This window comes from Vombatus ursinus, unplaced genomic scaffold, assembly GCF_900497805.2.
Source record: "Vombatus ursinus unplaced genomic scaffold, bare-nosed wombat genome assembly UNPS02009975.1, whole genome shotgun sequence".
In the NCBI taxonomy this organism is placed as follows: Eukaryota; Metazoa; Chordata; class Mammalia; order Diprotodontia; family Vombatidae; genus Vombatus; species Vombatus ursinus.
In genome coordinates, this window is record NW_020949753.1 from 5,875,900 (window position 1) to 5,888,551 (window position 12,652).

Sequence of the window (12,652 nt, forward strand, 5' to 3'; positions counted from 1 at the left end):
AGTGAGGAAAGTGAGAACCAGAGAAGAGAAATTACTCTTATGGTCACATAATAAATGAAAGTGCTAACATTTGAATTTTAGTTTTCTGACCCCAAAATTCATTTTCTTTCTACTCCCTCATGCTTTTCTGACCACAGAGATATAAATTAATCCCGTTAAGCATTGCTTCCAGAGGACATAGAGATTATGTCTGGATTTTAGCTCTGGTTTTTAAATGTCACTAGAAAAAAATTAATGTACCATTGCAGAGTAGGAGATGGTTCTGAGATTTATGGATAAAATGACTGTGTATTCTGAAAAAAGGTCAATCTAAATAAATTGTGCTTGTCTCACTATCAGACTTCACTTGTATAATGATTTACTTCTAAATGACAGCATAGCTACTTGTTTTCTGAATTGATTTATGATAATGGCCCATTGTAATTCAAATTATAGAAAGAGAATTTGTTTTTAACAGTTTCTACCTAAAATGAAAAAAAATTCCTCACTTAATATAGGACATTTGCTCCTTTTTTGCTCACACCCTTTTTATTGTAGTGTCTTAATCAAGTTCATTCAAATGGAATAACATTTTAAAATAATTTAAGTAATTTATTTCTTCCCAAAACAATGGATTTTTCAACATAATTATGAATTTTCAGCTCAGAAACCTGTATAAGTAGTGTACTGCTTTGTTTCAAATGTATTCCTTTTTCTGTAAAGTTGAGCAAGATCAGAATCTGTAGCTAGATAAACTGACCAAATTTATAATTAATTTTAATAAGTAAAATGAAAATTCCTATGTTGCTGACTTGATGCTACAAAGTAGAGAAAAGAGGCTTCGGCCACTGAAACTGTGTTCCTAAATAACTATTTGTTCAATGAGTTCACCTTAGGAGTACTGACTATTTGGCCCCACATAATCATGAATCTGTTGTAACCTATGGTCCAAGCTCCATTCTCCCTTCCCCTTTCCCCCAAAACTCTAGGCTTGCAGAGACCAGGTTTGGTCATAGGAGTCTAACCCCAAATGGCCAGTTTTTCTCTTTTTCTCATTGTCCCTACCTGAGGTCCTTCAGGAAAATCTTTAAATATGCTTGTGGTGTAGGTCCTGTCTTTGTTCAGTCATTTTTCAGTCGTGTCCCATTCTTCGTGACCCCATTTGGGGTTTTCTTGGCAAAGACACTGGAGTGGTTTGCCATTTCCTTCTCCAGTTCATTTTACAGATGAGGAAATTGAGGCAAACAGGGTGAAGTGACTTGCCCAGGGTCACACAACTATTAAATGTGTGAGGTTAGATTTGAGTTTAAGTCTTCCTGACTCCAGGACCAGTTCTCCATCCACTGTACCACTTAGCTATCCAGGTCCTATCTAGGTTTTCCTAAATGTGGTGATAGGTTCCCAACTCCCCTTCAAGTACTCCATGTACAGTATGAGTATCGGCCACTTTTATCCAAAGAACTTACTGGACTCTATGAGCAAATGCAGGAATATAAATTCCTCAAATGCTCATTAGACTTTTCCCAGAAAGTGAAGACACATTGGAAGACTGAGAAAATACTCTTATTCACCTTGTACACATACTAAGTAACTCATGTCTGTATCAGGAGTTGGCAAGGTCCAGATATCCTGTCTCCCATGATGTAACTGACTCCAGTCCTCTAGCTGTAGAAGTCATGCTGGTGGTTCTTTTCCTTTTCTAAGGAGTACTCTGTTGAGGAAATCTCCCTCTATGAAATCTCCTGCCTAATCATTGAATTCAACAACCTTTGGACTTAGTGTAGCCTATTTAGACTATTAGGAAGACTTTATTCCTCTCCAAACCTTCGCTTGAAAATTGGGTGCCCAGAGCAGATTACTGCTTTTCCTCTGGGTTTTGAGGGTAACCAAAAGGGACTGAGGGTATTTTTCTAATGCTGTTGGTTCAATCTCCCATTCCAGTGTGTTTTACCCAATATCATTTGCTTGTTATTTCTTCAATATCATCTAACCAGTACCTGTCAATATTACCTCTACATCCTAAGACTGACCTAGTGATTAATGTCTTACTATTATTTAACCAGTTAACATTAAGATATTGACAAGATATAGCAGGAACAGAAATTTTAAAGCATTTCTCCCTACACCACAGGGCACACTCCCTTCTCTATCACCTCAGTCATTGGGGTGCAAGAGTATGGCTATGAAATGACCTTTGGGTTCCATCCAGCCCAGCGCTGGATTGTTCTGGTAGATGAGACACCATGTCTTGCCAGCTAGGAGGTGAATCTCCTATCAGCTATGCTATATTTGTGGAAGTGAACTTGATGGGGCAAATGCTTTCTAGTAAATGCTTTATGCATAGAGCAAATATATGCATATTCATAGTACATGGCAATAAATAATAAACAACAAAGCAAAGAATAGCTAGTTAGCTATAATAATAATAACAGTAATATCAGTAATTATACATACACATGATTATATGTATATATTTGAATGTTCACATATATACAGTGTCCTTGCCTCAGACACTTAGCTCTCTGATCCTGGGAAATCACAGCTTCTCAGGTTCAGTTTCTTGATCTGTGAAATGGGGATAATAATAGCACCTACTTCACAAGGGTGTTGTGAAGACCAGGTATGTGTAAAAAGTTTTTCAAATCTTAAAGTGCTAAATAAATGCTGGTTATTATTATAATTTGCCTATTAGCATTAGTGTTTACCCCCAAAATGAACAAAAAGATTAGCAGACATTGCTATGGCATGCACATAGCACAAAATATAAAATATAGTCAGTTGGACTTAACTGCAAAATAAAAACAAGCATGCTCAAACAATTAACACTGCTATGATAAACATGCAGTTGTACTCAAAGCACACTTCACATGGTCAGTTTCTAGTATTGTTGTCTGGATACATGTATATTTGTCAGGTTCACTAGTAACATCATAAATTCGTCTAGCGATTAGTCTAATGTATTTAATTTCCTTATCACTAGCAGATATCTTCATTCCTATACCTGAGCTAGTATATGGCATGGGCTGACCATCAGGGTCATTATGGATTTGTTTGTCTACACCTGGGCTGACAGCAGGGGCCAGCTTTGTGCTCTGTGTATCTGTCCCGTAGGAATCTCTAAAGTAGCAGTTCTGGGCAAGAAAAGGGGGTTCCTCCTGGTCTAAGCCTCTTGCCTTATAATAGGTCATGTAGTCTCCATCAGTGGGGACCTCACATTGTCTTTGTACAACCAATGGACCATCTCTTTTGCTCAGCATTCAGTAAGGGGAAAGTATCATTTCTCTTCACTTGCGTATTGAAAAATTCAACTAACTCTTCTACAGACAATATGTGGCTGTGTAGAATAGTCTTTATAAAGCCTCCTCCATTCACCTGTGCTGTTTTGTAAACAACCAAGATGTCCAGTCTCTCACCAACATTATATGGGTTAGCTTCCATGTCTTTGCTAACTTGTGAGTCCCTTTAACGCAGAGGTTTCTCAACAGAACTCTATCTATCTCAACAGAACTCTTTTGAATCATATCGTCTTTTGTTTCTGCCAGAGATCTTCTGTACAAAAGCTATGGCTTATTGGCAGACCTCTTTCAGCTGTTCTCTCAACTGAGAGATCTACTGCTTTTGAGGAGTTGTACCATCTGAAGTTCCAAAATACAAGCCTCCAGTTCTTGGCTAACCTTAAGCAAATGTGGTTTATTGCATGCATATACCAGATGTGACATGTTTGAATCCAGTGAGAAGCCCCAGAATGTTTAACAATAGTCTGTTGAGATGTTTAGGCTTTTGGTTTCCTTGGGGATGGTCAGGAGCAGGTTTAGACTTTTTAAAACGGCCAGTCATCACTAATAAATTATTTATATTTTTCTAAATCTTTCTAGGTATAGAAAGTCAATACAAACAAATTCCAAAGACTTTCTGGAACTTATTACGTTCCCCAAATATGGAGCATGAATTGGCAATGGTTTTCTTTGTACACGTCTAACACAAGTTTCACACTTTGTGGTGACAGCTATAGCCGTAAAATCTGTTGAGTTTGGTTTTTTTTTTTTTAACCAGCCCTAGGGTACTTCTTGACCTATCTGTCCAAAGTCATTATGCAAGATATTCATGGCAATTGGGTGGGTAAGCTCTGTGTAGCACCAGCTGTTCACTTGTTCTGTGTAAGAATCAGCCACAATATAATACAGTACTCCATTCTGCAATTATAATTTCTGCCATTATCTTAGCAGTAAGGTGCCTTCTGCTGCCTAGAACTTAAGGTTTTTTGGATCACTTCCTGCCTCTGTGGTTTGTATAACTTGGTCCAGTAGTCATCTGAACACAATGAGAACCAAGGATGATTGGATCAATGGAAAAAAAAAAGGTTTACATGTGTCTTTGGCAAACTGTCTGGTGGAAGTCCCAAGCTCTCAGCTGTATTTCCACTTGGTTGCATTCTAACTCCTTGGATGTCACAGATTGCTCTCCCACCTTCCAGTATCATTGCACTACTGGTGTCTGGTAACATTACCGATGAGTCATCTGCATCCACATTTATCTTCCTAAGCCTGTAGTGTAATTGGCTAATGCTGGTACCCATTTCTGGCAAGTAGCATCCAACTTGGCACTGGTCGAAATAAATCAGCAGATAAGTCAGTCCATACTTGTATTTTTTTTTCTCCAAGAACTTTTCAGTGATAGCCCACTTCAAAGCCAAGAACTCAAGTTAGTGGATAGGGTAATGAGTCTCACTGTCAGTAAACCTTCTGTTGGTGACTGTAATTGGTCTTTGATGATCACCCCTCAGTACTGGGCAGCTCCCAAACATTCCAGGCTGGCATCTGTGTGGAGAATAAAAGACTTGCTTGGGTTTGCATAAGCCAATACTGATGCTTGAGTAAGACAATTGAGTAAAGCCTTGAAGGGTTTCTTATATTAGTCTATATATCTCCAAAATGCTCTGTATGTTTTAAATCAATTTTGTCTTTTCTGCTTCTCTGGTTTTGAGTCTCTTCAATCATATATGTATGAGTGAAGGGGTTTAGTGGTTTAGCAATAGCATCAAATTCCTAGCAAATTTATACTAACTACCAAATCCCAGAAGAGTTCTTAAGTTTCTAAGATTTTGTAAGAATAAGAAGTATTTATAATTTATGTGGATCCATGCTCACACTTTGTTGGGATGTGATATATAATATATATATTTCACATACTTAGAAAATCTACAGAATTGATACTTATCGATGTACAGCTTTAGACCAGCTTTCTCCAGTTAATACACTTTCATCAATCTCTCTTCCTGTTCTTGTACTGTCTTACTGGAGAGAATGATTTCATCAAGGTATGCACATGTTTCCAGGTTGATTATGTCTCCAATTACTTTTTCCACTGGCTTTTGGAAAGAGTGCCCCCAAGCTGCCTTAAGGCATGGACTCAGACATAATATCCAGCTAGATAATTGAAAGAAGTCTTTTCTTTGTCTTCTTCAGACATAGGACTATGATAGTATCCACTATGCAAGTCCAATACTGAGAACCATTGGTTGCCAAGCTGACAATCCAGTACATCTTGAACCCATGGCATAATGCCCGTTTATTTCTTTTGTTCAAACTCTCTTAGCCTACCCATGTTCATATCTTTCCATTGTTCTTAGACCACCACTATGAGTGATGACTACCTTTCAATACTAACTGGAATGTCAGCACCGATTGATACCAATTCAAACCTTTTCAAAACTTTAGCAGAACACTGCAAGCAAGAAACTGGGATTTTGAGCACCCTGAGGGCAGGGACTGGTTTTGCAATTCTTTATATTCTCAGTGCTTAGAATATTGCCTCACACATAATAGGCACTTAATAAACACTCCTTGACTTGACTTGGCTTGAACAGTTTGAAAATCCATGTAGACTCTGCAGATACTTATAAGAGGAGAGAGCCAAGAGGTCCCAGTGAACATCAAATAACACAGAAGCTCTGCCAATCTCTAGACTGGGACCTGAGGTGTTTAACTTTGGTGACTTCCTAATACCAAAAGAGTAGAAGGATAAGTTGAAGCTGAAACACAGCAAGTGGAAGGTGTTTTCTCATTGGATGTGTGGGATATGGGATATACTCAAGGGGCAACCAACAGAATTCTGATCTCACTAATTCCTGACCATTCAGAGAAAGATCTAAGAGGATTTCTCTATCTGATAGAAGACCTCAGAAATCACTTCAAAGAAATAGTGTTAATGGCTGTGATGAGGTTAATGGCTTTTGAGGGTATAGTCATATTTCTAAGAGTTTTATTCTATCAGTTCTGTGGGTCAGAATTTTCAAGTATGACTAGAAAAACTCCCTGAGTTGTTTCATCTCTCTTAGTATTAATTGCTTTACATGCACAGTCTCTTGAGCCTTTAACTTTTTTCTGCAATATCCTTAAAATGTACTCATTCTTAAGGTCTGTGTCTATTCCTAATATTAGTAGACCTCTAAGTTTCAGATGTAAATATATGACAGTACAACTTGACTGTTTCAGTTTCCACTTTTTGTAGAGATTGAATGTGTGCCAACATCAATATTAAAATATCAAAGCAAGCAATAAATGTGCACTATCACAGCAAATAATACTCTATAATGAAAATGGTACCAATGACTTTTTCTGTACGCCAACATATAACAAATAATTACATATATAGTGAGCATTTAAAAACTTGCTTATAAACATATAGCACAGCAATAAAATCCAACAGTGACAAATCACATCACAATATTTTCACACCAGTATCAGGTAAGGTATGAAACCAAGCTAGTCTTGATAAGCTCTTTACATCTCCACAAGATAAAAGATATCAAAATACTGAAAATAAAGTTTACATGAAATGTTCCCTGGGAAACAATTCCAGGATTCAGTGTGCTAAATTAAATATGAATAGAAAACCACTGAAATTAGAACAAGCTAAACAGAAAATTTAGGGCCAAATGCCTTCACTCAGTGGAGTATGAATTGCTACTACTTAAAAAATTAGACTGAAAAACTTTTCCTTCAAAATTGCCTTTTTTAAAAAATTATCACCCAATAAAGTCAAGCCAGAACTCTTTCTACTGTATTACATTGCCTCTAGAAATCCAGCAATATGCAACAAAAGTTGCAAAAATAATTGATGGGAATAAACCCTAAACATTTTTCATCAAAAATAAAAAAGAGGTCTTTGTTTGATGATTTTCATAGTGTCATGTGTAATTATACAAAACTGGAAATGGCCCTAATTTCCAAAAATGGGGAAAGGTTCAATAGTGTCACGTTAGTATAATGGACCCCTATAATGCAATGAGATTGCAGATAAAAAATACAAAGAAATCTTGTACAACTTTTATGAAACAATTTGAAGAGAAAAGACAAACAGAAGAGGAAGAATGGCATACACATTGATTATATGAGTAAAATGAATGAGAATGGACAAAGAATCCTGATGGACTTAGAGGTAACTGAAACTTACAGACTTAGTAACTGAAAAAAGTGTTAATATAGTTTATTCATTTAAATATAAATAAGTATTAATCCAGTATATTCACTTATACTAATCTTTAATATTGTTTCTATTAAAACAATTTCTAAAAATCCTGTTGACACATTTTAAATTCACCTCAACAGAAATCCTATTCTGATGCCTTATCATGGCATAGAGGCAATCATAGATTCTTGAAAGTTGTACCAGCAGTGTGCAGACTCTGAAGAGTTCTACCAAATGGGAAAAACTTCGAACATAAGCCCAGTGATGGCACATACTCACTGTTCAGGGATCAACCTAGTAAATAAAGAGAGGCTTGTGATAAGAAGGTTGACCACAAGATGATTAATTTTTTTTTGATATGGCAAACAATGAAATCTATTTCTTTAGCCATGGGGGCAGAATATGGGAAAAGGAGTACAGTGGTTCTAAGAATCACATATTAGATCAAATCCAGCTATATGTCTATTGAATTTCTTATCATAAATGATATCAAAAGGTAGAAAGAATTTACTGCTAAATGGAAGGACAAAACAAACATTCTCAGAGAGGCAAAAAATTAATGGATAGATGTGGTTTTATTGTGGCAACAAGAAAAAACATTTCTTGGAACAACTTGTCATCTTGCCTTTTTCTGAAGATGACAGACCATTTTGAAGATAATTATGAGATTATGTGCTGACATCTACAGAGGATAAAGGAGAGAAATTCTTTGAAGAATTTGATGAGATCCTCCAAACTAAGTGGACACAACATATCCTTGGCTATTGTGACTTCAGGGCCAAAGGCAGGAACATGAGAAGGCAGGGTAAACCATATTAGAAAATATGATTTGAGATAAAGAAATTGAGGAGACCAAAGGCCTCAGAAGACAGACAGGCCCGTACATAATGAATACTTTCTTCAAGAAGAGTCAGAAAGCACTGAATGAACATATTAAAGGACAAAAACTACACCATAAAGTGAAATTAGCTTATAACTGGTTAATGACATTTATTTCAAACCTTATTTTCTGTGTGTAGTTTAGATCATTAAATTAGTGTTAAGTGGACTTAATTAGAGAAAGGTAAAAATCACCTCCAAGTTAGAAGAGTAAAGTAAGAAATCACTGCACACACTTAGCAACCAACTGTATAAGATGTCAACTCAAAAAAAATGGGAAATGGAAAAAAATAAAGACATTGACATTGCCACTGCATAGAGAAATTGGATTAATATAGTCTCAACAACAAGGAAAATAAAAGGACTTTAGGAACTGTCTTAGTCACCAAATGCACAACATCCTGTCCATTTAGTAAGACATGGCTGCCAAGGGCAACACCAGTTTAGAGTTCAGCTTCATTTGTAAAACATTATGAAAGGAGGAGAATAACAGAAGTCTGCAAGCAGCATGACCTCAACAATGCTGTACACTTAAAGGGAAATTGAGTTTCAGAGACTTCAGCAAGAGTGAAACCAGGTCATCTTGAAAGAATTGCTCTGAATCTCTGTCTCTGTCTCTCTTTCTTCATCATCCTCATCCTCTACTCTATCCTTCATCTTTTCCCTTCCCTTTTTTCCATGTGATTGTTGTGATGGTCCAAAAACCCATTTTGGAGGGCCTAGCAATTGTTGCTACAGGATACCTCTATTCTCTACATACATTTACTATCCTCCTGCCTGTCACTTCCTCTCTTATATGGAACTGTGCTTATGTGGCTCCGCCCCCCCCCCCCCCCCCCGAGCTATCTCATTAATCCCTGGAAGCTTTCAGTAAGGGCTGCATTTGCTGAAAACTTTATATTTGTCTCAATAAGACTCCATCCTTCCCTATAAACTCCACAGTCCTCAAATGTTTCATGGCTGGGCTGTCCGAGGCGTGTGTGTAAGCCCATTGTTCTAGATTTAGAGATGTTTATTCTTAGCCTTTATACAGGAATCATTATGCAGCCTTGTTCAAAGACTTAAAACTTCAGCTTTCCCATATGCCAAGGAAGAATGACCAAAGAAATGTAATTAGGAACACCAATACAAAAGAGCAACATTGAACTCTTCCTACTCTCATAGTGGTTGTAGCCTTCTCTTGTCATCCCTGTCTCCTCACTTCTGTGATTTTACCCCTGAAGGTCTTTTTAATTCTTCCACCATCACTTGTGTGAGTTAAATGTGTCAAATAAAGAATTCTTGAGTCACTTGCTGATCTGACTCTTTTGAGAACACCTTCTAAGTCCTTAAATCTACTGCAATGGGGACAAATGGATTATTGCTTCTTGTTATGAATTTAAATACTTTCTATTGAATGTTCCCATTCCATCTTCTTCAATAAGTGAATAACCATATTTGACCATATTTTTGTTAATCATTTCCTTGAGGTTCTCAAAGTTATTAACAAATATTCAGATTTCTGTGTTCCATGGAGCTCTTCTTTTTACAGTTGAATAGGATGAGAATTTCTCTTTTTTTTTGATAATTTATTCATTTTTAGCTTTCAACATTCAACATTCTCTTCCATAAGATTTTGAGTTCTAAATTTTCTCCTCCTCCTTCTCCTACCCCTTCCCCAAGATGTTGTGCAATCTGATATAGGCTCTATTTATACATTCATATTAAGCATATTTTCACATTAGTCATGACAAGAACTAATGGGAGGAACTTTGAGAAAGAAGAGGTTAAACAAAACAACAAAAGAAAAGGAGAGTAAATAGCATGCTTCCATGTGCATTCAAACTCCAAAATTCTTTCTCTGGATATGGATAGCATTTTCCATCATGAGTCTTTTGGAGTTGTCTTAGATCCTTGCATTGCTGAGAAGAGCTAAGTCTATCAAAATCAGTCATCACACAAAGTGGTTATTACTGTGTACAGTGTTCTCCTGGTTCTGCTCATTTCACTCGGCATCAGTTCATATAAGTCTTTCCAGGTTTTTTCTGAAGTTTGCCTGCTCATCATTTCTTATAGCACAATAGTATTCCATTACATTCATATGCCACAACTTGTTCAGCCATTCCCCAATTGATGGACATCCCCAGGATGAGAATTTCTTAAAAGTAGCTGGTAAATCAATAGTAATGATAAATTTGGAATGTAGGGTTCCTGGGGGCAAGCCATACTACATGGGCAAGTCTGTCTAGACAAAAGTATACAAATAATCAAAAAGTATTCTATCTTTTCTTTCACCCATTCTTGTTATGTAATTTTACATTATAGGATATGTACTTCTTTTTTACAGGTGGGAAGGTATGGGATTAATTTGGTGGGGGGATAGGAAACAATTATTTTGCAGCATCTTGATGGACTAATCCACCAACTACGTGGTGGCCTTATATTAGAAAGTTCCAATTCCTATTGAAGAAATAAAATATAACAAGCATTTGTTGTCCTTGGATAAGGGACCTTGAAGCTTTGGCTACAAGAACTTCTTTCAAGTATTTGGTCACTTCTCCTTGTCTTCTGCCTTTGAATATGGATGTTTTCTTAAGATAAATCCTATGAGCTACATTCCAAATACTACCTTTTTCTCCCTTGGCTGATTCCTTTTCTTTGTCTACTCCTCTCTTTCCTACAAAATGCTTTACTTAAATATCCTGGATTGTCACAGAATGCAAATGATTGACTGAATACTCCAAGGAAGCCTGAAAGGTTATTAAAACCATTCCTGTATAGTAGGAATCTGAAGCTGATATTTATTGAGAGTAGCCTACCTTTGCATGCTAAAAATCGTTATTGCCTTTAGTTTGGCTTCCTATCTTTGACCCACAGTCATTGGACCCTTGCTTCTCCCAAGAGACCTCATTCCTCTTGGTTGAGAGAATTCCCCGACAATTTGGTGTCAGAAGTGGGATGACTGTGATTCCCTCTCAGTTAGTGGAATGATTGGACAGCTGGGACAGCTATAGTGTACATAAGGTAAAATATTTACCTATATTAATACCCTCTCAAGATATTTAGTGTCCTCCTCCAACACACTGGGCAGTAAGAGCCATTTGCCTCAAATTTCTTTTGTCTGAAGGAGATGAGAGTAAAATATACATAAAGGTTTTAAAAAGAGTGATAATTTAGTTGTTTGTAGGTTATGGTTTTACAGGAGGGACATTTATTTCCTGGGGATTATCTTAGTCATAAACCATTGCCAGAGGTTGGTACTAACCATTTAGGCAACTAAACCTTCTTTCCGAGATTTTTTTTGGGGAAGATAGAACACAAGGATCTTCTGATGCAGGAATCTTGTGCCCCAATGGAAGGGAGACTTTTTTTGTCAGGTAAACACCATAACTACGACTAGCATCAACTTCAGGCTTCTTGATGTCAAAAAAAATCTTTTCCCAGTGAAATTAACAGAAGAAGCCATTTGGTTGGGCTGCAAGAACGTATGAATGATGGCTAGTGACTGCACGAATGAGTGTATAAGTTTAACCCTATCTTGAGGGAAAACACTTGTCAAGACCTGAAAGAGATCTATTGATAGCTCTCCTTGCAGTAAGAATCCCTGGCAATCAATGGTTTCTGACTTATCCCAAGGATAACCTAGATTCTTTGATATATTTATTATGCAGCAAATCCTGCTACCTGTATTTTTGTAATGTGGCCACTCTAGATAGTGGCCGGTGGATATCCACAGTCTAGCTTATGGATAGCCTGAATCAGATGAGAAACCAACAAAGCTACTCTAGACCAAGATTACCTCTTGCATAGATATTTTCCTTTCCTTAGAAACTCCCTCTGAAAAGTCTAGTGAGGCTTCTTGGGATTCCAGATTTAGTCATGTTTGTGTTCGTTTTCTTAGCACAGGTGCAGCAGTGAACAGCAGTGAGAGCCTCCCTCCATCTTCTTCTGTCAATGACATCTCCTCCATGTCCACTGACCAGACCCTGGCATCTGACACTGATAGTAGCTTGGAGACCTCGGCAGGACCACTTGGTTGTTGCAGGTGACTAGCCGCCTGCCTGCGAAACCCAGCGTTCTTCAGAAGATGAGGAAACTGAAAAGATGCACAACCGTGCGTGTGGGATGTGATAATTAAGAGAAAATGGGAAGAGAACAAAGTCTAAAATTGAAACCAGGCTTTCAGCTTGCTTCTTCTGCAGAGTTATGTATTGCAACTCAGCCCAAGTGTATATTTAACTTATAATTGCTCTGCTTTCTTCTTCTTCTTCTTCCAGTAATGCTTACTGCAGAAAACAACACACACACACACACACACACACACACACACACACACACACACACA

General features: G+C 37.3%; 1 protein-coding gene across 1 annotated transcript in view; it reads left to right on the forward strand.

Annotated features, from left to right (window-relative positions):
• The window catches only part of MAPK10 (mitogen-activated protein kinase 10), a 112,870-nt gene extending 100,287 nt beyond the window's left edge, over positions 1-12,583 (forward strand). The window contains exon 13 of the mRNA XM_027853383.1: positions 12,214-12,583. Coding sequence (XP_027709184.1) covers positions 12,214-12,356 — 143 coding nt within the window. The 3' untranslated portion in view covers positions 12,357-12,583. The remainder of the gene's footprint in view (positions 1-12,213) is intronic.
• The last annotated feature ends 69 nt before the right edge of the window (positions 12,584-12,652 follow it).